At 36.8% G+C, this 25,919-nt stretch overlaps 1 protein-coding gene across 1 annotated transcript; it reads left to right on the top strand.

Annotated features, from left to right (window-relative positions):
• The first annotated feature begins 1,236 nt into the window (after nt 1-1,236).
• Nucleotides 1,237-4,361, top strand: LOC111883414 (uncharacterized). Its single transcript, XM_023879749.3, has 3 exons — nt 1,237-1,614; nt 2,453-3,402; nt 3,491-4,361. The coding sequence occupies exons 2-3, from the start codon at nt 2,470-2,472 to the stop codon at nt 4,178-4,180; spliced, it is 1,623 nt and encodes a 540-aa protein (XP_023735517.1). The 5' UTR covers nt 1,237-1,614; nt 2,453-2,469; the 3' UTR covers nt 4,181-4,361.
• The last annotated feature ends 21,558 nt before the right edge of the window (nt 4,362-25,919 follow it).

Below are 25,919 nucleotides of genomic sequence, written 5' to 3'. Positions count from 1 at the left end.
GAACAAATGCAACAGTTGGTTACCCTCCTGATTCATTTTCCCTTACTTATTTAGAGCAAATCACATGTCATCTCCTACTGATATTAATGACTTTATGAGATTTATTCTTGCTTCTCTTCAAAACATAACCCACGAAAGAACATTATTCATACATGTACAACTTTGTAATGCACTTGAATATTTATTAGGGGAATCTTGGCTAAGCAGACGCATTTCATGACTACATTTACATTTCCAATCAAATGATTTATCGTATCATGGATTCTAGACAAGTCTACAAACGATTGGAATCACAAGTGCTGTGATTTTCGAGTTTACTTAGCTTTAAGATCGAATTCATGAGATAAGATACAACATCAATATGTACAATATCATGCTGCTTTTGTAGACACATCACCATAATATACCTTGAGACAAACGTTTATGCTGATAAATATACCTCTCATACATAGTCATATCCTTTTGCAGAGAGGTGTTGACAGCTAACCACAATAAGCATAACATAGACCATGTTTTAACAAGGTTACCCCTTTGAAACGCTCTTCATATACGTTATAGCCAAAGAAGGCTGCAGTTTTGATAATTTTGCAATTTTAATTTCATTTAACTTTTCGGGGAAAGTGACTCAGAAGGGTAATCAACTGTTGAGTTCGTTCTCATTTGGTCTTTTTCCTTTTTTTACTCAATATATCATCAAACTTGTTGTTTGTGTTCACCATAACCCTTTGACCGACTATCACAGGTCAAAAGCCGGTCAAAAGGGTTATGATGAACGCAAACAACAAGTTTGTTGGTATATTGAATACAAAAAAAGGAGAATGACCAAATGAATACAAATGCAAAAATTAATTACCCTCAAGAGTCATTTTTCCTCTTAAGTCATGATATATGTTAACCATTGAAGTGCTTTTATTATGATATAGGGATATTCTTTTAACAAAAAATATATTTAGTTTTACACGAAAATTTTGAACGAATTAGACTGAAAATATCTACTAATTGAAAATCTAAACTTCTTTAATTTAAAGAAAAAACAAAATAGAAAGTCTTAGGGGGTGTTTGGTTTAGCTTTTAAAAGCTCAAAAGATCTTTTCCAAAAAGTTACAAAAAGTCAGGATTTCCTGACTTTTCTAAAAAGATGATTTTTCTTGTATTAAAACTCCAAAAGTTCTTAGTTTGCCAAACATCTTTTTGTTTTTTTTCTTTTATAAAAAAGACTTTTAGCTGTGAAAAGCTAAGTGAAACACCCCGAAAATATAAATCGAAGCCAAAGAAACCGATGATGTTCATGAGTTTATTTTTAATTTTTAATTTTTTTAATTTTTATTTTTTTATCGGTGGGTTTAAAATTAGGGTCATATCAACACCTCCTCGATCGATCATCAGGTGCTATCTCCTTCGTCAAACCATCTTCCTCCGACAACGATCTTCCATCGCTGCGATTCCTCCGACAACCTGCTTCCGGGCGCTGCTCCCTCCGACAACCATCTTCCATCGATCCCTCACTATCTCCCCTTCCATCGCATCTGCACAAACTACAAGAACACCCCATTTCTTTCTCTATCCTATATAAAGGGGTTTCCAGGAGAAAATAGAAGCAAACCCACATTTCAGGTAAGGCTTTAAATCCGTTTGATTCGATTAGCGATTTTAATTTGGATGAAATTCAACTCCTAATTATGGATTTTGTTTTGTTTTCTCGTCTGGGTTGATTTTAGTTTCGATTCTATATAGTATTGGTATTGACAAAATATATTGAAGTTGGACCTGTATGCCCTTGAACCTCTATTTGTCTTCATTCTTTTTGTCGATTAGCCTACTTGCTGGAAAATGCAATTTAATTTACTTTTCCATTAGTGTTATATGATCTTATCAATGATCTCAAAAGAAAATGCTGTAAAGGGAATATTTATGGTTTTAGAGGGAATTGGTGTTGTGATCATCCATTTGGTTGGAAAGATTGATGGGGAATATGAGAGCTTATGGCTTATGGCTGTGGTTTTGATCTTTAATAATATAACAGAAAAGATAAAAACTGCAAGTTATACAATTTCACTTCAATTTTGTTTTGGGAATTTCACTTCAATGCTATCAATGCGATCATGGAAGGTAAAGTTGCCATTGTTAATGCTTCTTGTTAGGCTCTTATGTTTGGATGCTAATTTATATAATTTTGGTATAGAAATTGTTGCTATTTTCTTGAAATTACAATGCCATCATGGGTTGATTTTCAAAGTAAAAATCTTCAAACACATTGATGTCAGTTATCTTCTGATTTCTATAGTATCCACAATATATTCCATTTTTTACTATTCAAGTCTCTGATGTATGAACTATAACATAATCTATTTCTTATCTTTTCAATTTGTGCACTTGTATATGTTATATTTGAACACTAACTATGTTTCCTTAAATGTTTTAGAACTTTCAATAACATAATTTATATCATCAGGATAACCATAACCGATCATGGATCCACCTGCAACAGTATCAGTAGAATCCAAACCCGAATCCAAACCCGATGAATCAAAACCCAATAATCCCAAATCCTACGATTGTGGACTATGCGACACAGAAGTCGTCTACAAAATCGCTCAAGAACTTCTTCCCGGATTAGCCTCCGCCTGCGTCGACAACACAACCGGCGGCCTTTTCAAGAACGCAGGAACAGTCGCCGTCGACATGAGAAAAGAAATGTCCGATTACCTCACACAACGAAGCGAAACTTACGTAGCCGAATTCCTACTTTCCGAAAATACCCCTGTACCAGAAACATCCGAACACCCATACGACATAATCATAACCCTAATCGACGATTTCGCAGCTTCAAAACGAAACATGTTTAGCCGTGTCTCTGAGTGGGTTTCCAGTGATGGAAGAGAAGACAGAATCGATGATTTTGTACAAGAAATGGAAATCAATGGCTTCTGGTTACTCGCTCGAAGAGAATGCATTGCTTCAATTCTCCTTAAAAATGTCGACTACAAGAATTCGTTTCATTGTAATGTGGCTTGTGGATCCGAAGAAGAAATCGGTAAACATCGATTGGAGTGTAAGTTTCGAGGTATGGATTGTGTGAATGAAGGGTGTACGACAAGATACTGTGCTGCTCAAAAGGAAAATCACGAGGCGATTTGTCCATTTATGATACTTGCTTGTGAACAAAAATGTTCCGATTTTGTTATGAGGAGAGAAATGGATAGACATTGTGTCACGATTTGTCCTATGAAGCTTGTGAATTGTGCGTTTTATACTGTTGGGTGTAAGTCTTGTATACCAAAATGCGATGTGCAAAAACATAATACGGATGATCTTTCGGGACATTTGTTGCTTATTATTCGAACTGCTCATAAGGAAGCTAATGAAAATGATCTTAAACATCGGGTAGAACAAATCCGAAATGTGAGTTTTTATCTTTTTATCTTTTTTCTTTTTAATAAATTTTACAATATGGATGAAAAAAAAAATGTTAAATTTCACATTGTGACAGCTGACAAATACTGAAAAGTTGGCAAGAGCACGTGACGCTAGGGCTTTAACATTTTTGATCAAGGATGCTGAAGCAAAGCTTGGACCATTGGAATCGAAAGCCAACTCATCATCTGACTCATCTAAACATGATGACATCAATAAAATCAATCCACCCAAGGAAACTGAGCCATTGATTGTGAAAGATGACTCAGCAAAAACCGAGCCATTGGTTGTGAAAGATGACTCAGCAAAAACCGAGCCATCGATTGTGAAAGATGACTCGGCAAAAACCGAGCCATTGATTGTGAAAGATGACTCGGTAAAAACCGAGCCGCCGGTGGTCAAAGATGAGTCAAAGGAAGACCGCCCGGTACCACCGCCGGAAAACCCTGCCGTGAAGGACGTCCACCAAGAACCACCGCCAAAGCCTGTGGAATCACCGGAGGAAAGGAAAGATAAACAAGACGCGAATTCAAATTCTCCACCAATTGAAAATGGTGAATCGAAAGTGCCTATAAAAGAAGAAGAGACTAAAGAGTTATTAGGAAAACCATCGGATAGTAAGGAAGAAGAGAAAACAAAGTCACCAAAAGGAGAAGTCAAAGAATCCATGAAAACATCCATAGAAGATGAAAAAAGCAAAAATGGTGATGAAGAAGATAAGAAGAAATCACCTGAAAAGGGAACAGTCGAAGAGTCCACGAAATAGGTCAACTGAGTTACCGAGTTTTCGGTTTTGAATACAATTTTTTTTCGTTTTTATCAAGAATCACTCACTTTTGGGATTTCTTCTGTTAATTTTTAACGGCATATTGCCTTACATATATGATCATATTGTATTTTTTTATGTAAATGCAAGAAAGTCGCAATGTACTACTTTCTACTTGCTATATGGCTGTTTGTTTTTTACTTAATCTGGATAAATATTGTTAAAATTGATGGATATTGTGAAATTTATTTAAAAAAATATAAGGGTAAATGGTATCTCATTTAGATGGCTTAGTTTATATATAACATCTTATTCAGCCACTTAATCCAGACTTGATTTGATAAGGAAATAAAAAAGAAAAAGAAACAGCCCTTAAGTTATGGAGGTCCTTCATTCGCGACAATCAAAACTGTGAACATTTTATATGATGGATTGGCAAAAACTCTTAGGTCCCCAATAAACAACATGAGCACACGAGAGAATGTGCTCCAATATATTGCACACATACATGATCAACAAAAATGCATCATGGGCTCATATCCAGGTTAAAAGATTTATGCCAAACTAGAATTTATTTATGGTAGGTAAAAAGTTTTATTAATATTGTGGGGTCGGTGACAATTTGAAAGACATCAGGTTAAATGCAATAAACAATAATGTATTATCATTGGTTTGTTTCTTAAAGCATTATACGGTGAGTTCTGTTTATTTCAGTATTGTACTTTGAAAATCTATCCACATATATAATTGGATACATTTTAAAAGTATAATGTCCGAATATACCGTGTGTATTTTCAAATTACAATATCATAATAAGAAAGTATTTATAAGTGCAATGCCTCAATATGATCTTGACCCCAATTCTCTAATCAATATAAAGATTGTAACGTACATCCACTGGTTTGTTTAATATAACATTTTACTTTGATTTCTTCCTATTACAAATCGTACTTTGAAAACACTACCCACTTAAGTTATAGTGGGGTCATACAAATACAAACCAATTTTCATTGCTATAGATTCTTCTAAGTATAATGTCATAATAAAAAAATTTCAAAAGTACAATGCTATGTGATGATCGGCAAATGTTGGTTTCAAGTGTTAATTTTGAGTTTTATAAAATATTCATAAATTTTGGTTCTATTTATTTTTTTCTCTTTTTAATTCCCATGAATTGGTTTAAATATATGACTCATATCGGTTATTCGGAAAATTGTTTGATCATTGTTCTTCATATTTCTTTAAAATCCAATATTGTGAAATCATCATTCCTCAATTCATATATATATATATATATATATATATATATATATATATATATATATATATATATATATATATATATATATATATATATATATATGGCTGTCATGTACTACGGTATTGATGGATCTTTTTTGTTTATTATCCCATAAATAAACTATACTTTCTAGAGTTGCGACTCCCATTAAAATTTAACAATTATATGTTTGTGTAGGTTATACACAGTCATTTAAAATATAATACTAATGCATTGTCTTTGGTAAGCCTCGGTTTTCCCTCTCCAGATATATATTTTATTTTTCATATAGTTAAGATTTTGCAAGTTGTATTAACCTTCACATTCAATGGTTTTCTTGAATCACTATTTTGTTTGACTTTTAGATGTTGATGATACCCTTAATTATCCTTTGAGCTTCGGGTTGTCAAATGAGTGCAACAAAAATATTGGTGATTTTAGTGTCACCATGTCATTTTATCTAACTGGAACTAACATGTGAACTTAAGGGCTTCATAATTTGTACTCTAATATATGTATGAGTTTGTGCACATATGTATAAGATCAAATTAGAAGCCAGTTCGACGACAAGTCGGGGGTATGGGGCAGTGCCCCTGGGTTCGGGGTTTCCAAATGGGCGGCGCCCCTTTAGCGGGGTCTAGGGGTAGCGCCCCTAGTGGGCTCCAAGGGGCAGAGCCCTTGGCTGGGGTCCCATTGCCAGGTCAACGCCCCAAAAACTCTTCGAAAAATACATATGGGAATATAGTGGGAAAAACGAATTCTTGAGGGTGATTATGGTAAAACTGACGAAACTCGTCAGTTTTCGAAACCCTAAATCCTCATTGAAATCCAGATTTCCTTGACTTACTTCTGAAGCAACCCATGACGACCAACCCTAATAAAAACCCTAATCTCGTTTATTATATATACGAATCTTCTTATTAAGAAGAGATACACAAAATTCTTAAGCTCTTACTTTCATCAAATAAACATAGAATCTTTCTAGTAATTTGGCTTACGACTTCTGTGTCTAGAATCGTAAGTGTCATCTTGGATTATCCTAGGCTGAATTTCTTTCAACCCAGACATATGGTAGAAATATCAGTTTGAAAAGTGTTCTCACAATCCAAGTGGTATCCAGATCTCCACTACAAACCCTATTTTTTCCAATACATCCATCTCCTTTTTTAATCATCTTATGTTTGATAGATAGTAAACAAAATTAACTTCTGATCTTTGTTACTTGCACAGTTTGCACACATTTTTTAGAGTATATCGTGAATAATCGTGCCATAGAGGGAACCAAGTGGTTAGTTTTTTCTACAAGCATTATATGCAAAATATGCAAGAAGTTATATTAATAAAATGGTAAATGGCCAAAACAACAATATACTTTAATTTTTTACCAATATGGAAAATGTACTGTATTTAGCACATACTTGTAAAAGAGTTGCACTTTTAGGTAGAGATATCATATGCCCCAAATAAATGTTTAGCAGCATCCACATACATACGAGACTACAAGTACTAACAACCTAATTCTGACATACCTTTGTATCAAAAACATCCGTTAATATGAGGGGATCGATTATTAACAAAAAATAATTAAGTATCCTTTTTCTAATTTCTTGTTTATTGATTTTGCTACCAATAAGTTACATTTGTTCTTTCATGTTCCTAATCGGTTTGAGAATTCTTTTGCCCTGACTTTTCCATTTCCTTACAATATTTTTATGTTGTCAAAACTCATTTGTAATATTCTCGACTAGTGTTTATCTTGTTCAAGTTAGTATTGATAGATGACAAAACTGTAAAAAGGTATGTATAGTATGTCGAAAATTGTTATTTTGGTCCAAAAAGTTGTAGACTAACACCATCCAAAACTTTGATTTTGTTACAAGTTTGGTCCAAATTATTTTGAATTTATTTTATAATGATGATATTTTTTTCTTTTTCAGTTATTTATTTATTTATATGATTTAAACAAAAATACAAAAATATCAATCCTCCGGTCAACATCACAAACTCCGTCGTTGGTCACCACCACTGTCGTCGGGCACCACCACCACCACCACCAGCTTCAGTGTCAAACAAAAAATTTTAGATTTGAAAAACAAAACAATCATTTTTTCATATCTGAAATCTCAAACATGAACAATCATTTTTTCTACGAACTCAAATTTTTCCAAATCACTCAAATTGGAACAAGATTACTCAAGAGTAAGATATTTCTACAAACTCGATTTTTTTAGATCTCAAGAACAAAAATACATTATTCTAGACTTGCAAAATCGAAAACCCTAGAATCATTCAGTTTTTCTAAACATACACAGGATTAACATTTTCTGAAACTAAGTTTTAGAGATATGCAAACTTCCAGAAAATGAGAAGAGGATAGATGTTATTGGTATCCTAATCTGGAACATCACCATGAACATCGGTCGACGTTAGATTCACTGGAGCCGAAGTCACCACAAACACAGAGTCATCATCTATATGGAGGCGACGACAGACGTTTCACAAACCCTAAATAATCTCCACGAACAACTCCAGATCTCCACAGCCACACTCATTTGATTTCTCAGATCTATCTTAGACACACCCTAAAAAAACCAAAACCCTAGAAACGTTGCCCTTCGTCTTCTCCGCCTCATTCATTGGAGTCGCTGCCGACCAGGATTGTTGACGCAGGTGGCGTTGAAAACCCTTGCGAGTTTTGATGCCTTCAATATGTGAATGGGTGGTTCGATGACTAGGATTTTTCGACGAGAAGAGAGGTCCAACGATCTATTCCTGATAGGTCACCGATCTGTGAAAAACTTCATTTTGTCTTTCTCTTTTTCCGCCGAGTCACCTATCACAACTAGCATTTTAGGGCCAGGATTTCATATCTATGTACAAGATAGTTCTTTGTGTAACTATGTAACGAGGTATTTAAATGCGAACCGGACTTCAAATGTTATATCAGTTTATACATCCAAAAACTTGAACTCATGTCGAAACTTCCTCGTAAAAGTCGTAAACCTAATCCAAAAAGCTTCATTCACTCGACTTTGGTTTTAGACCTTGGATTCTCGGTTCAACCCTTCTAATGGACCAAAACCTTCTTATTGGGCCCTAATGGGCCAATAACCTCTTAACTTGGTTCTTTTGGGCCAAGAATCCACATATGGGCCCTAGTTGGGCCGAAATTCATTAAGCAATAGTATTTTGGGCCATAATACCCTTAGTGGGCTTTATTGGGCCGTGAATACCTTTCTTGGGTCATAGTGGGCCCAATACTCCATTTAGCATTATTTTAGGGCTAAAACTCTCTTAATGGGCCTTATTGGACCATGATAAATTATTTTAAAAACTTAATTGGGCCAATACCTTCCATAGATCATTTTGGGCCGAGAGCCATTTATTTTGGGCTTTTTGAAAACCCAAAACCCTATTGGGCATAGGGGTTCTCGGTTACACTTAAAACCTAAGCCCAAAACTTTGTTTCCTTCTCTCCTCTCCTATTCTAGGTTTCTAAAAAAAAGAGATATAATGAAGATGTATGCTTGTGGCACCTCATTATTGTATCTAATACAAACAAGCAATTTTATTGCATACTTACATGCACCAAAATTTTAACCTCCATGTAAAAATCACTCTATCTCCTCTATCCTCTCCTTATCTCGGCCAAGCACCCATGTAGCACCTGATTTCTGGTACGTAAATCTTATTTGAGTATTTCTCTTCTTTTAGCCTTGGACTCGGCGAGTCACAGGTCCGACTCGCCGAGTAGATGGGACCCGGGACACGTTTAAGTTGTCGACTCGGCGAGTCCATATCCTGGACTCGGCGAGTCACAGCTGTTGGATGAAACCCTAAGTTTCAGGGGTTTGCACCCTATTTAAGCAACACATCCGCCCCAGGCCAGGCCCCATTCTCTCCCCAGAGCTCCCAACCCTCGTTTATGGTTGTTCTTTGAAGATTTGAAGCATTTGTTGTGTGCTTTTGAAGGTTTTGAAGAAGAAAGGAAGTAGATCCAGAAGAAGGGAAGCCATCCAGGCATTATTGTGTTCTCCCAGCAGTTCCTTTGAGGTATAACCCGTTTTCCCCATGATTCTATGCTTAGTACTTCATTTAGGTCATTCTTGGACAAATCCCCAAGCTTGTATGTGCAATATATTTCGTAATAAGATGATTGGCCTTTGGATCTAGGCAAGATTGAGCTCCAGGAGCTCAGATCTGTTAGCTTTATGGCCCCATGTTGCTTGTTCACCCTAGATCTACCCTTTTGAGGCATTTTGAGCCCTAAAATCCATATTGGTGAATATCTACACGTAAAGTTGGAAACTTTATGTGTGATTCGTGTCCTAGAAGTCCAGATCTGTGAATGGCATGGACTGGAATCGAGCAAATCCGTGTATTCAGTGGGTGCATGGCAACGACTCGGCGAGTCGTTCATATGACTCGGCGAGTCTGTTCGCGAGTCTCCGAGTTTGTCCCCTTTTCGCAGTGTCGAGTGAGCAGTGAGTCACGGGGTGTGACTCAGTGAGTCAGAAGCTGAACTCATCTATGGAGGTACTCGGCGAGTCAATGCCCTGACTCGGCGAGTTCAAGGCAATCTCCTTAGATCAAGAACAGACTCGGCGAGTTGTTCATACAACTCGGCGAGTCGCAGCATGAGTGTTCTTCGGATGATGATGGACTCGACGAGTTGTTCATACAACTCGGCGAGTCTTAGCATAAGTGTTCATCGGATGAAGATGAACTCGCCGAGTTGTTCATACAACTCGGCGAGTAGGATGAAGGACTTGAACAATCAGTTTGGAAGGAGAACTCGTCGAGTCAACGCCTAACTCGAAGAGTAGAATCGGGACCCAGGTCAGTCGATTGGACGGGGACTCGGCGAGTTGGCAAGCCAACTCGGCGAGTCGGGTCAACTGGAAGTTGACTCTGACTTTGGCTTATGGCATGATCAGGGGTAAAATGGTCATTTTACCCAAAAGGACAGTTAGCAGTGTTTGATTTAGTATGTTGTGGGAATTACAGCCGGAGGATTTCCGGAGCAGCAGCAGTAGTAGTAGGTGATCAATTCCCACACAGACCAGCAGCTATTTCGAGGTGAGTTTCCTTTCCAATAGGAACGGGTCTAAGGCACCAAGGCCGACCCGTGTAGACGAGATGCTAGTACTAGAGTGTGAGCCGAGCCCGTATCTCTGGGTTTAGTCAAGTATGATATATGTGTTAATATGATAGAGTTGCTTATACTTGTTGTCTGCGTGATACTTGTATGTTATGGGTTAGCGGTTGAGTGTGGGCAGGGCCCATATCTCTCCGAGGTTGAAGTGTGGGCTAGGCCCGTATCTCCCAGATAGCGAAGTATGGGCAGGGCCCGTATCTTCACAAGTGTGGGCGAGGCCCGTATCTCCCGGCTAGCGAAGTGTGGGCAGGGCCCGTATCTTCCCGAGTGTGGTCAAGGCCCGTAACTCCTAGCCGAACATTGTTTGTTATATGCTTGCATGGTATGGGGTATTATGGGGGAACTCACTAAACTTTGTGCTTACGGTTTTCAGTTTTGGTTTCAGGTACCTCCTCAGCCATGGGAAAGGAGTCGGCGCGGTAGCAACATGTCACACACACTCTCTTGTTTCCGTAGTTACGAGTTTATTCTGGGATTGATACTCTGATATTTTGGTTGATCAAATGTTGTGGTTTTCACTTTGGTTTTCGATGTGAAGTGGTTCAACTAAACAATGTTTTAACTGTTAATGTTTTCTATGTTATGTTTTATAAACGAAATTTTTGGACGTGAAAATTGGGTCGTTACAACCCATCACCCTCATTCTCACTTCAGTCTCATTTTTCGAAATTTCATTCTATCATATTTCTCTCTCAATAACCCAAGAAAACTCTCTCTTCTTCTTTAAAAATCGTGTGAGTGTTAGTGTATGCTCAAGAGTTCCTCACTAAAGATCCTAACTTGGTAAGCTTCTAACAAACTTAAGGTGTTCCATATACATTTTATACTAAGAGTATCCTCAAAACCCACTCTCTTTTCGTGATATGCTTCTAGAAACCATCTTGGGTTCAAAAATCTCTTCAAGATAGCAAGCTAAGCCCAAGAATCACTTTTACATTCCTCTTCAAAACCGATCAAGCCCAAGGTGAGCTTCATACCCCTTGTTTTCGTGATTTTCCATCTTTAGGGGGGATACAAGCTTGGTTTTGTGTTAAATCTTAGTATTTATGCTTGCATGTGTATGTTTGTGTGATATATGTGTTAACATGTTGTGATATTACGCTAAAAGCCCAAAAAATTAGAGATCTACCCAAACCTTGGAATTGTTGGGATAACTCACATTATGTATTTCTTATGTTTGGTAAAAGATGCTAAGTAAGCTTGAATATTCACAACAAAACTAAAGGAATTATAAAAGGGGACCATATATGTCATTTGTCATAAAAGTGGGCCTTATTTATCATTCTCGGTATTATTGGGGCCAAAAGTGTCATTTTTCATAAAAAAATGGACTTTTATTGTCAACCTTGGTATTAATGGGCCAAAAGTGTTATTTTTGATAAAAAATTATTAACAATCTTGGTAAAAATGGGCCTTTTATGTCATTTTCGGTATTAATGGGCCAAAATGGACATTTTATCATAAAAATGGGCTCTTTGTGGTATTTTCGATATTTTGGGCCAAAAGGGGCATTTTTGATAAAAATGGGTATTTTATTGTCAATTTCGGTATTTTTGGGCTAATATGGTCATTTTTGGTAAAAATGGGCTTTTTACGGCATTTTCATTTACAATGGGCCGAAAATGAACTATTGGGCCAAAAATGACATTTATAGATAAAATGGGAAAAAATTGGATTATTTAGTAAAATGGGCCACTTATAACAATTTGTACCAAAAATTGGACCTTATATGGCCTATTTATCCTCATTGGACCTTGTATGACACCCTTTATGTTAATTGGGACTTAATATCAATTTTGTGTAAATTGGGCCTCTTGTGAACATATCGTTAACAATCGACTATTTTGATAACGACGATGAAACAACGAACTATTCCGACACTCTCGATAAAAATGATTACATTTTTACTATTTACGAGTTATAGTAAAAAATGTCACAACTAGCATTTTGGCTAGGAAAATTATATTCTCATGTAATCATTCAAATATTGTGAAACATGTACTCTAAGTGAATATCAATCAATGCCCATTTAAATACATCTCTTATGTTCAATTAAGGGTTGAAAACCCTAGAGATCCAGGTTCAAGTTCATTATGGACTAGGATTTCCTTATTGGGCCTAATGGACCAATAAACATTCAATTTAACTACATTGGGCTTAGAAACCCTATTTGGATTCTAAATGGACCCAATTCATAAATCTATAACATTTTGGACCATTTGGGCCTAGAATGATTCATTCTAACCCTTAATGGGCCTTATTGGGCCATAATTGATCCAATTAACCCTAATAGACCATAAAACCCATTCTTATATGTCATTTGGGCCGTGAATTACCCTAAAGGCTCAATGGGACGAAAAGTAATTATTGGACCTCATAATTTCGAACCAAGGCTAGAAATGGGCCAAGCTAATCCACCTCCTTTTCTCTTTAGCCCACTCTCGGCCAAGATAAAAAAAATGGATAATTAATCTTAACCATGCCACCTCATTTTTGTTTAAAGGATAACTAGGTATTTGTTCAACATACAACTAGACAAAATCTCATGTTTCCATGCACTCTTCTTCCCTCCGTTCTTATCTTCGGCCGAGAGTAGGCTAGCAACATACACACACACTCAAAAATTCTTTCCAAAACATCTCTAAAATCATCCTTTTCTTTCATCAAAGATCTCGAAAATTTGCTTGTGTTTCAAGGATCTTCATCAAGTATTTTCACTCTTTGGTAAGTTTTTATCAAACACAAACATCTCCTTTCATTTTAACATTAAGAACTCCTTCTTACATAGCTTTACTCCATGATCACACTTTTGGAAACTTCTTAAGCTCAATATCTGTAACGCCTGTGTTTCTGGGCTTGTCATTTTTAGCAATGTAATAGTCTAGGTTAACCTTTGTAACCCGTTTTGAAATAATAAAGATTGTATTATTTAAGTATTGTGTGTTTTGTGCTTAATTGCTTAATTATGTGGTTTGATTAATTAAGAATACAGATAAGCGTCAAAATTTAAGTGTAAAATAAACATAATATCTTTGGTTAATGTTGTAGTAGTTGAAACGAGGTTTCCGAATATATATAGAATGGCCAAATCAGACTTCGTATGAGGAAGTTATGATTTATTGAAGTTTCGACTTAGCGGTGTGCAGCCCGAAATACTCGATTTGAGATCGAGCGTTTTTTAGTCGAAACAATCTAAACGAGGATCGAAGGTCTCGTTGTTGGTATCGAAGCGATAAAAAGTTAGGCGAGAACGGACATCAAACGAAGAAGTTATGAATTTATAACGAAGTTTTTCTGTCGCGGCCTATTAAAAATAAATAATAAAAATAAAGTTAAAATTATCCGACGGAGTCTAAACAAAAGTTGTAGAGCGTAGTCTCACCTTTGCGTGGATATAAAGAACGTCAAAAACGGAGTTCGTATGAAGAAGATATGAATTTCCGAAGTTTATTAAATAAATTGTATTTAAATTAAATCTTTAATTCGGAGGCATTATCCGAAGGGGAGTCAGCAATCTGATCCGAAGTACGCCCCGCGTACACTGAAGATGTCGACACTCGCAACAAGTAGCTTCGGATGACGAACGCAGTGACGAATTCGGACCAGTACGCCCCGCGTACTCCGAGGCTCCAGCCTCCTATAAATAGGATCCGAAGGCAGCTAATTCTTTTGTTCATTTTCTCTCTTCTCTCTCCCGTTTTGCATCGATTTGCGTGACAGAAATACCCTGAAGCCCCGATAATATAATCGAGCCCCAAGGCAAGTCCCGAGATCCCGAAGATCCCGAGAAGTGCGGTTCCCGAGCCGAAGCTCTGCCCGCAAGAAGTTCGATTTTTGTGAAGATCTTCTAGATCTGCTGAGATTTACTACTTCTGCAAGTCGTAGTGTTGTCCGATCATCTTCTGATCAAGTGAGTGTGTGGTTACTTTCTTCTAACGCATAATTATGAAGCATTTTATACGAAATACGTGTTATGTGTATAATATTGTTATTTATATGTGTGAGTATATACTACCTTTCATAAACACGATAATAATACAAGTATGGTTTGAGTGTATTAAGTATATTGTTGTTTATATGTGTGAATGTGTATTCACTTTCTTCTATCTCATAGATATGATTTATTCTCTATGAAATACGTGTTATGTGTGTGTGTGCCTCATCTGTTATGTGGAAAATGTATTGATTAAAGCATGCTATACAGGTTTTTAAAATATGTATAAAAATGTATATTTTTATCTACTAATATGTTGGGTAGAACATGGGTAGATAGTTGGTGTGTAATAAACAGATGAGAGGCCTCGTTGTTGTTTGATTTAGTCATCTAGCGGAGTTTAGATGACGACCACAGACTTTTCTAGATAGTCTTGTGGAAACATTAGCAGGTTCGCCACCTGTAGGTGTTAATGAACTTGGGTGTTCATTCGTTGTACTCCATCCTCCTCATGGTTGCCTTATTTGAATTATATTGCTGAGGAACCCCCGAAGCATGTGTTGTCGCCCCGATGACATATTCTTAGACTAGGTCCCTTGTGTTATTTGAATTATATTGCTGAGGAACACCCGAAGCATGTGTTTTGGTTGTAATGAAGAGGGGCATATTTTGAAAGACTGTCCGAAGAAGAAGGTGGCAGCTAGGCCCAACATTCCACCAAAGCCGAAGGCGAGAGCCTTCCAGATGACACTTGAGGCTGCGAAAGATGAAGCTGATGTCGCTTCAGGTACCTTTCTCGTTAACGAATTACCTGCTCAAATTTTGTTTGATTCTGGAGCCAACTACTCATTTATTTCGCATGAGTTTGGTAGGAAACTAGATTTGCCTGTTGATAGACTAGATAATGCTTTATTAGTCGAAGTTGCTAGTGGCAAGTTTGTACCTGTTAGCCATCGTATGAAAGACATCTTAATCAACCTTAATGGGAATAAGTTTCACGAGGAATTATTGCCTATCGAGCTTAATGGTTTCGACATCGTGTTGGGAATGGATTGGCTTAGCGCCAATGATGCCGAAATTTTATGCAAGAAGAAGATAGTTAAAGTAAACCCGCCTGGGAAAGATTCGTTTATGGTGTATGGGGACAAACGCAGAGTGAATTCTGGAATCATTTCTCTAATGAAAGCCATAAAGTGTTTGACCAAGGGATGTACATCATATTTAGCATTCGTGATTGATGCTAAGAAGGAAAAGAAGGTGATGCAGAGTATTCTAGTGGTGTGTGAGTATCTGGAAGTATTTCCCGAAGATCTTCCTGGATTACCACCTGATAGACAAGTGGAGTTCAGAATTGACTTGTTACCAGGAACCACGCCGATAGCAAAATCACCTTATCGATTAGCACCGACGGAGATAAAGGAGCTAATGATGCAACTTCAGGAGTTATTGGACAAAGGTTTCATTAGACCTAGTTCATCGCCCTGGGGAGCTCCGATGTTATTTGTGAAGAAGAAAGATGGAAGTATGAGAATGTGCATCGATTACAGAGAGCTGAACAAGGCAACAATAAAGAATAGATATCCGTTGCCAATGATTGATGACCTATTTGATCAATTGCAAGGTTCGAGCTATTTCTCGAAGATCGATCTAAGGTCAGGATATCATCAGCTAAAAGTAAGAGAGCAAGATATCGAGAAAACTGCATTCAGAACTAGATATGGACACTGCGAGTTGTTGGTTATGTCGTTTGGACTAACCAATGCTCCGACAGCATTCATGGATTTGATGAATAGGGTTTGTAATCCGTTCCTTGATAAATATGTGATAGTGTTCATAGACGACATTCTGATTTACTCGAAAAGCCAGGAGGAGCATGGCAGACGCTTGCAAGAAGTGTTAGAAGTTTTGAAGCAGGAGAAGCTGTATGCAAAGTTCTCTAAGTGTGATTTTTGGATTCGTGAAGTCCAATTCTTGGGTCACGTGGTCAACCAAGAAGGGATAATGGTTGATCCAGCAAAGATCGAAGTTGTGACGAGGTGGGAACAACCGAAAAGTCCCACGGAGATTCGAAGCTTTTTAGGATTAGCCGGATATTACCGAAGGTTTATCCAAGGCTTTTCTTCGATTGCTACTCCATTGACAGCTTTGACCCACAAAGGAGCTACTTATGCTTGGAGTGATAAGCATAAAGAAGCATTCGAGAAGCTGAAGAAGAAGCTATGCGAGGCACCGATACTTTCTCTACCCGATGGAGTTGAAGACTTCGCTGTTTATAGCGATGCGTCTGGTATTGGATTGGGTTGTGTTTTGACCCAAAGAGAAAAGGTGATAGCATATGCGTCTCGACAGCTGAAAGAGCATGAAAAGAATTACCCGACTCATGATTTGGAGTTGGCAGCGGTAGTTTTCGCTCTGAAAATATGGAGGCATTACCTTTATGGCACGAAGTGCAAACTTTTCACTGATCATAAGAGTCTCCAATATCTCTTTAATCAGAAAGAGTTGAATATGAGGCAACGACGCTGGCTAGAATTACTTAAAGACTATGACTGTGAGATACTTTACCATCCCGATAAAGCTAATGTTGTTGCTGATGCTCTCAGTCGAAAAGTCAATCTTGAAAGGAAAAGGCCAAGAGCGTTGAGAATTGAAGTTGTCTCGACTATTGTGGAGAGTATAAAGAAAGCTCAAAGCGAAGCTTCTGAAAAGAATGACCGAAAGGAGGAACGTTTGGGCAAAACGTTAGTGTTCGGTGTAAACAGTCATGGACTGAAGGTGTTCCAAGATCGGATTTGGATACCTAAGACAGGAGGAGTCAGAGATCTTCTAATGGAAGAAGCTCACAAAACCATGTACTCAATTCATCCCGGTAGCACTAAAATGTATAGGGACCTGAAACCCTACTACTGGTGGCCGACGATGAAGCTTGAGGTTGCAAAGTATGTGGCTGAGTGTGTGACTTGTGCGAGAGTCAAGACACAACATCAGAAACCGTACGGGAGTTTAGAACCATTGCCTGTGCCTATGGGTAAGTGGGAAGACATTGCTATGGATTTTGTCACTAAACTGCCCAGAACAAAGAATGGTCACGACATGATTTGGGTGGTCGTTGATCGATTCACTAAGAGTGCGCATTTCATAGCAGCCAAGGAGAAATGGTCTATGGAAAAGCTTGCGAATTCTTACGTGAGGGAAATTGTGAGGCTTCACGGTGTTCCGTTAACGATTGTATCGGATCGTGATAGCCGTTTCACCTCAAGGTTTTGGAAAAGTCTACAAGAGGAAATGGGTACCAAGTTATGTTTAAGTACAGCTTACCATCCGCAGACTGATGGTCAGAGTGAAAGAACAATACAAACACTTGAGGATATGCTGAGAGCATGTACCCTGGAATTCCTAGGTAACTGGGATGAACATTTACCTTTGGTAGAATTTTCCTACAATAATAGTTTCTACTCGAGCATTAAGATGGCACCTTATCAAGCTTTGTATGGACAGAAGTGTCGTACGCCGTCTTGTTGGCTTGAGGCTGGGGAAAAGCAGTTTATGGGACCGGAGATGGTTCATCAAACTGCTGAAAAGTTGAAAATTGATGAGAAGTTCACGGGAGAAGTTCACGGGAGAAGTTCCCGACATAATTCCAATCTCTGAATTGAGAATTGATGAGAACAAAAGGTTGATTGAAGAACCAGAGGCAATTGTTGACCGAAAGACTAAGAAGTTGCGACGCAAAATGGTTGGGTTAGTGCCTGTCCGATGGAAACACACGAATGGGCCGAATCTCACCTGGGAGACAGAGAGTCACATGTTGAGTCGCTATCCGCATTTGTTTGTTGATGTGTGATTCCGGGGACGGAATCATTCTAAGGTGGAGAGAATTGTAACGCCTGTGTTTCTGGGCTTGCCATTTTTAGCAATGTAATAGTCTAGGTTAACCTTTGTAACCCGTTTTGAAATAATAAAGATTGTATTATTTAAGTATTGTGTGTTTTGTGCTTAATTGCTTAATTATGTGGTTTGATTAATTAAGAATACAGATAAGCGTCAAAATTTAAGTGTAAAATAAACATAATATCTTTGGTTAATGTTGTAGTAGTTGAAACGAGGTTTCCGAATATATATAGAATGGCCAAATCAGACTTCGTATGAGGAAGTTATGATTTATTGAAGTTTCGACTTAGCGGTGTGCAGCCCGAAATACTCGATTTGAGATCGAGCGTTTTTTAGTCGAAACAATCTAAACGAGGATCGAAGGTCTCGTTGTTGGTATCGAAGCGATAAAAAGTTAGGCGAGAACGGACATCAAACGAAGAAGTTATGAATTTATAACGAAGTTTTTCTGTCGCGGCCTATTAAAAATAAATAATAAAAATAAAGTTAAAATTATCCGACGGAGTCTAAACAAAAGTTGTAGAGCGTAGTCTCACCTTTGCGTGGATATAAAGAACGTCGAAAACGGAGTTCGTATGAAGAAGATATGAATTTCCGAAGTTTATTAAATAAATTGTATTTAAATTAAATCTTTAATTCGGAGGCATTATCCGAAGGGGAGTCAGCAATCTGATCCGAAGTACGCCCCGCGTACACTGAAGATGTCGACACTCGCAACAAGTAGCTTCGGATGACGAACGCAGTGACGAATTCGGACCAGTACGCCCCACGTACTCCGAGGCTCCAGCCTCCTATAAATAGGATCCGAAGGCAGCCGATTCTTTTGTTTATTTTCTCTCTTCTCTCTCCCGTTTTGCATCGATTTGCGTGCCAGAAATACCCCGAAGCCCCGGTAATATACTCGAGCCCCGAGGCAAGTCCCTAGATCCCGAAGATCCCGAGAAGTGCGGTTCCCGAGCCGAAGCTCTGCCCGCGAGAAGTTCGATTTTTGTGAAGATCTTCCAGATCTGCTGAGATTTACTACTTCTGCAAGTCGTAGTGCTGTCCGATCATCTTCTGATCAAGTGAGTGTGTGGTTACTTTCTTCTAACGCATAATTATGAAGTATTTTATACGAAATACGTGTTATGTGTATAATATTGTTATTTATATGTGTGAGTGTATACTACCTTTCATAAACACGATAATAATACAAGTATGGTTTGAGTGTACTAAGGATATTGTTGTTTATATGTGTGAATGTGTATTCACTTTCTTCTATCTCATAGATATGATTTATTCTCTATGAAATACGTGTTATGTGTGTGTGTGCCTCATCTATTATGTGGAAAATGTATTGATTAAAGCATGCTATACAGGTTTTTAAACTATGTATAAAAATGTATATTTTTATCTACTAATATGTTGGGTAGAACATGGGTAGATAGTTGGTGTGTAATAAACAGATGAGAGGCCTCGTTGTTGTTTGATTTAGTCATCTAGCAGAGTTTAGATGACGACCACGGACTTTTCTAGATAGTCTTGTGGAAACATTAGCAGGTTCGCCACCTGTAGGTGTTAATGAACTTGGGTGTTCATTCGCTGTACTCCATCCCCCTCATGGTTGCCTTATTTGACTTATATTGCTGAGGAACCCCCGAAGCATGTGTTGTCGCCCCGATGAAATATTCTTAGACTAGGTCCCTTGTGTTAGTTGTTTTAGGGATATAAAGTGAGAATAACGGGAATGGGTAATTGGGTTATCGTTGGTTGGTGAAAAATTAAATATGATTATTTATTGTGGGTTGAAAACTCTATATGCTCACCAGGCTCCCAAGCCTGACCCACTCAGTTTTATTTGTATTACAGGAAGTGGTGCGAGGGCATAAGATGGACGAACCATCAAGTTGTTTTGTTTACAAGTCTGTATATGTATATATTTGTTGAATGACTTGTAATGTTATCGTTTATGCTTATTGGTCTGTATCAGAACATGACACCCCGAGTTTTGATTATATAATGAAAAATACATTTCTTTTATGAAATGCTTTGGTAAACATTGTTTTATCACGTTTTGTTTTTGGGAACAAATTCCGCAACTCTTTCAAATCAAAAGGATTTACTCTGAAAATAATTTAAAAGCATAAATGAAAATCGGTCTTTTCTGGCCGAGATTTTGGGGATGTCACAATATTTACTCAAGAAGGCTTGCTAGGGCCGAAAAAACACTCACTTCTTCTTCAAAACCGAGAACAACAAGCAAAGGTAAGTTCATACCCCCCTTTTTTTTCGGTTTTTACATGTTTTTGGGAGAGAATACAAGTATTTATGTGTAGATATATACATTTATGCATGCTATGTGTGATTTTTTTGGCGTTTGTTGCGTTTGTGTGCTAAACTCGATGAATCTATAAAACCCTAACAAAAATAAGCGAGATTCTTAAACAAAAACACTCTAGACATCATGCTACAAAGTTAAAAGTGTTATAAATGCCTAAGTTGTGAAAAACAAAACAAAATCTTGTGTAAGAATCATTTTTGGCAAATAAACAAAAGTTTGGGGTCATGAGTGACACCCACGGTTTTATAGGGGATAAAAGGGTATTATTAGCTTAAAAATGAGCTTTTATAACAACCATATTTTTCCTAAGAGTCAAAAGTGTAGAATTTGGCATTTTGGGCCGTAATGTGGGCCTCACGGTTTATTGGGCCCAAAATTGCAAAAATATAAATCTTTGGGGATTGAAATGTTATTTAAACAAAACTTGAGCCAAAAATGAGAATAAACGAGATTAGGGGCTAAAAATGACACTTATCTCAAAATTTGGGGCAAAAATGTTAGTTTTGCAAAAATGGGCCGGAAATGTCATTTTATGCAAATAAGGGGCGAAAAATGTAATTTTCTGCAAAAAAAAGGGTCGAAAATATCAAAATATGTATTTTTGGGCCAAATCTGTAAATTACTAGACATTTGGGGCGAAAATTGAAATTTTTATAAATTGATGGACTAAAATGTTATTTTTAATTATAATGGGCCAAAAATGACATTTTATGTAAAATTAAGCCTCTAAATGTTAATTTAGTTCTTAAGGGACCTAAAGTGTAATTTTATTAAACACAAGTTCAAATTACAAAATTTTGACGCATCACGCTAGAAATAACATTATAACAATACACTAGATTTTTATAAATGTATGAATAAAATTTTCCAACTAAATGAACCATACTATAATAAACAAACGAAATACAATAAGGGTGCGAATATTGGGCCTACTGCTTCCTATACATGCTTATTGGGCCTTCATGTTCTGTTTGCATGATTAATGGGCCCAATATATTCATTTCATGTTTATTGGGCCTTAGTGACCCAATTACATGCTTAATGGGCCTAAATTATCATTTACATGTTTATTAGGCCTTAGTGGCCCATTTACATGATAATTGGGCCTGAATTATTCATTGTATGCTTAATGGGCCTTAAGTGTCCTTCTGCATGCCTAACAAGCCTTGAAACAATTTACACGTCTAATGGGTCACAAGTGTCCTTTTGCATGTTTTGTTGGGCTTTATCATTTCACGTCTATATATCAACTAGTGTTTGTAAATTAAATACATATAACGTTATACATATTCATGTGGATATATTTGGGATCTAATGGGACTTGTCGGTTGACATCACTTAGTGTATGGTCGTAGCATGTAGTTATGATCAGAGTCTCCGGGAGGGAGAGCGAGAGTTTGTGTATAGATCTATACGGGGTGACCCCCCACGCCTTAGCTGTTCGCTACAGCTAGACTAGGCTAGTCTAGGGCGACAACCTTGATAAAAAATCGACGTTTGGAAAAATGCCAAGACAAACAATTTAGTCATTATCATGCATGGTTATAACGGCTCACATAGTGATCCAATACCATCTTAACATTTCGGAGATTAAACCCTTCGATCGTGTCTAGGGCTGTGCATGGGTCGGTTTGGGTCGGTTTTGGACCCCAACCCAACCCAACCCGTAAATGATCGGTTTTTGGTTTTCAGAACCCAATAGGGTCGGTTTCTGGTCGGTTCGGTTTCTCGGTTTCTGATATCGGTTTGGACGGTTTCTCGGTTTCTTGGGTTCAACTCATACACTTATGGTTTTTGGGTTTAAACCCATGGGTTTTGGGTTTGAACCCATTTTCCAGAAATGTAACAATTAGTTAAATAATTAAAAAAACACCTAAGCTTTTTTTATTTATTTTTATTTTTTTTAATATATATATATATATATATATATATACATATCTATATATATATATATATATATATATATATATATATATATATATATATATATATATATATAAACATAAAATAATCAGTAAAAAGCATCGGGTTTGCGGGTTTGCTGGGTCGGTTTCTCGGTTTTAAAGAGGGGTCGGTTTCTTGGGTTGTTGGGTCGGTTTTTGGGGGCAAAACCGAAACCGAACCCGAAAAGTCGGTTTTTACAAATTTAAAACCCACACCGTCGGTTTTGATTCAGTTTCGGTTTTTTCGGTTTCGGTTTCGTCGGTTTTTGTCGGTTTCTCGGTTTCTTGGTTCGGGTTTGCTCACCCCTAATCGTGTCAATGCAAAACAACTTATACGATGATGCAAGAACTATAACACTTTTATAAATCATAAAATATCGGATTTTTTGGGGGAAACACTATTAATCATTACCTTTTTTTCATAACAGATATAATACACGGAATTTGGAATTTTCATTTACACATGGTTTTACAATGAAAATCACACATGCATTTGTACTTAGTCATTACATCTTTTTCAAAGAATTTTATAGAAAATATCGGATTTTCTAGGTTGTGCAACCAATACAAAGTTTTTCAATCAAACATGCTTATGAACTCACCAACATTATATATGTTGATCGTTTTTAAAATAACTTGTATTCTCAGGTAATCGTTAAGCTGGAGAACCATCAAGAGTATTTTGGGATTTCTTTTATGCACGTGTCAATTATCATACAATTTATATTTTCGAATTATGTAATGTAAAACAATGTACTTGATGTGAACAATGCCAGTTATAGTATGTAATGTTGGTGACGATTGTGTTATGTTTCATGTATATTCATTGTGATGATATTTCAATTTATAATCACACGAGCCCCCCGGACGTCTCCGCCGTCTGGTTCGGGGGTGTGACAAAAAATTATACACTTGTATCATTATTTTAACGCTAAATAATGAAACACACTATTTGCGTAAGAATTTCGTTAAGGCTCTTGTGAGATGCACTTTCACTGTACCTACCTTAGTGTACATCGTAAGTCATGTAGTTATAACTAGAGTCTCCTGGAGGGAGAAAGGGAATTTGTGTATAGATCTATACGAGGTTGACGCCCCACACCTGAGCTGCTCGCTACAGCTAGACAGGCCAGTCTAGGGTGACAAATGTCTTCTACGAAACTGACGCCTGAAGAACGTCAAGACAGACACCCCGTCATATTAGTATGGTTATAACGACTCACATAGAGAATAACAAAACTATTATAAGTTTTACATTGAATATACATACCACTCAGTTTTTGCAAAGTATAAACACTGTGTTGATTATTTGTACTGTCCACCTCACTCCGGTCTTTGGGTTTAAGACCACAATTTCTCATGACACAAAAAATACAGGATTTTCTAGCAATCACTCTTGATACATTTTTCAAACAAGATAAAACAAGGATACACATGCTATAATACGATATTTGAAACAAAACTCACAAACTATTTTTTTACAAGAAAATATCGGATTTTCTGAAATTTGCAACTAATACAAAGTTTTCTTACAAATATGCTTATGAACTCACTAACATTTTATATGTTAATGCTTTCAAAATAACTTGTATTCTCAGGAACACAACAGATTGGAAGCTTTGGAGTTTTGGATATTGTTGTAATTTGTTTTCATCATACATTTGATATTTTTGGGATGTAATTTTATAAACAAACACAATGATGTAAACTATGTACGTTGTTATATTTTATGCATGGTGATGATAATGTCTATGTTTCATTTATACACACTTGTTATGATATTACAAGATGAAGTCATTCGCCCTCGGACGTTTCCGTCGTTTCGGTTCGAGGGATGTGACATCACCGCCTTCGCCGGAGCTGGAGGTCCGGTGATGACAAAATTAGAGTGAATGTAATGTAGATAGAGATAGAGATGGGAGGGGTGGGGTGGGGTGGGGTGATAACACATACCGATTTCTTTTTTCCTTTTTTGTTTTTAGTTATTGTAATAAAATTAAAATTGGAAAATAAAATAATAAGGGGTAGATTCATCGTTATAAAAAGTTTCAAAAAAAAATTTGGACTAAACTCGCAACAAAATTAAACTTCTGGACTGGTGGTGCTAGTCCAAACCTTTTTTGACCAAAGTGAGAATTTTAAACTAAACATAGATTTGTTCAAAATATGTTTTCTTTTGAGATTAGCAATTATATTTTTATGGGTTGTTTGTATCTAGTCACATAGAGATTATGTTAAAATATGTGTGATCACTTTATACTGAGGGTTTCATGAAGAGTTAGTGTACACTACAAATAAAGAGAAGAAACCTAACAACTCATCCAAATAATTGATAAGGCGTTCAAACACGCATGATCACAAAATTCTCTTTTAAGTTTAAAATCAAATAAAAATCGATTTGGAGACCAATTTTCAAACTCCTCTAAATATTATTATCTCTTATACAACAAGTTGAGATCCAGCAACACTAATTTGCGCCAAACAAACATCGAGATACAAATTACATCAAAATCTTACTCAACCAAAGACTAAGCACAAACTTATGTGTTAATTCCAACAACATAACAATTATATTGTTATGGGTTGTTTGTATTTAGTCACATAGAGATTATGTTAGAATGTGTAATCACTTTATAATTAGGGTTTCAAGAAGAGTTAGTGTACGTTACAAATAAAGAGAAGAAACCTAGCAACTCATCCAAATATTTGGTAAGGCGTTCAAACAAACATGATCACAAAATTCTCTTTCAAGTTTAAAATCAAATAAAAATCGATTTTGAGACCAATTTTCAAACTTCTCTGAATATTCTTCTCTCTTATACAACAAATTGAGTTCCAACAACAAAAATTTGCACCTAACAATCATTTAGATACGAATTACATGAAAATCTTACTCAACCAAAGACTAAAAACAAACTTATGTGTTAATTCTAATGACATGCAAAATACAATTAGAACTTAATAACAAATTAAATATTGAATCATCAGATTCCATTATCCAATTTTACTAAAAAAATTCAAAATCAATTTAGATGTAGCCTTTTTTAAAACGCTTTACACATGCATCCACTACTCTATTCCTAAATTTACACCTTTCGTCCACAACATGACTTCAACCCTCAAGCCAAATGAGGGGCATATATTTGTCATCTCCTCATACCATCAGCCAAATGACTATTTGGTAATTTTGATCTAGCCGTCACATGAGCAAAAT

The sequence above is a fragment of the Lactuca sativa genome, chromosome 2, assembly GCF_002870075.4.
Source record: "Lactuca sativa cultivar Salinas chromosome 2, Lsat_Salinas_v11, whole genome shotgun sequence".
NCBI lineage: Eukaryota > Viridiplantae > Streptophyta > Magnoliopsida > Asterales > Asteraceae > Lactuca > Lactuca sativa.
The sequence above is the reverse complement of the archived record's forward strand: the minus strand, read 5'-3'. Positions and strand labels throughout refer to the sequence as shown.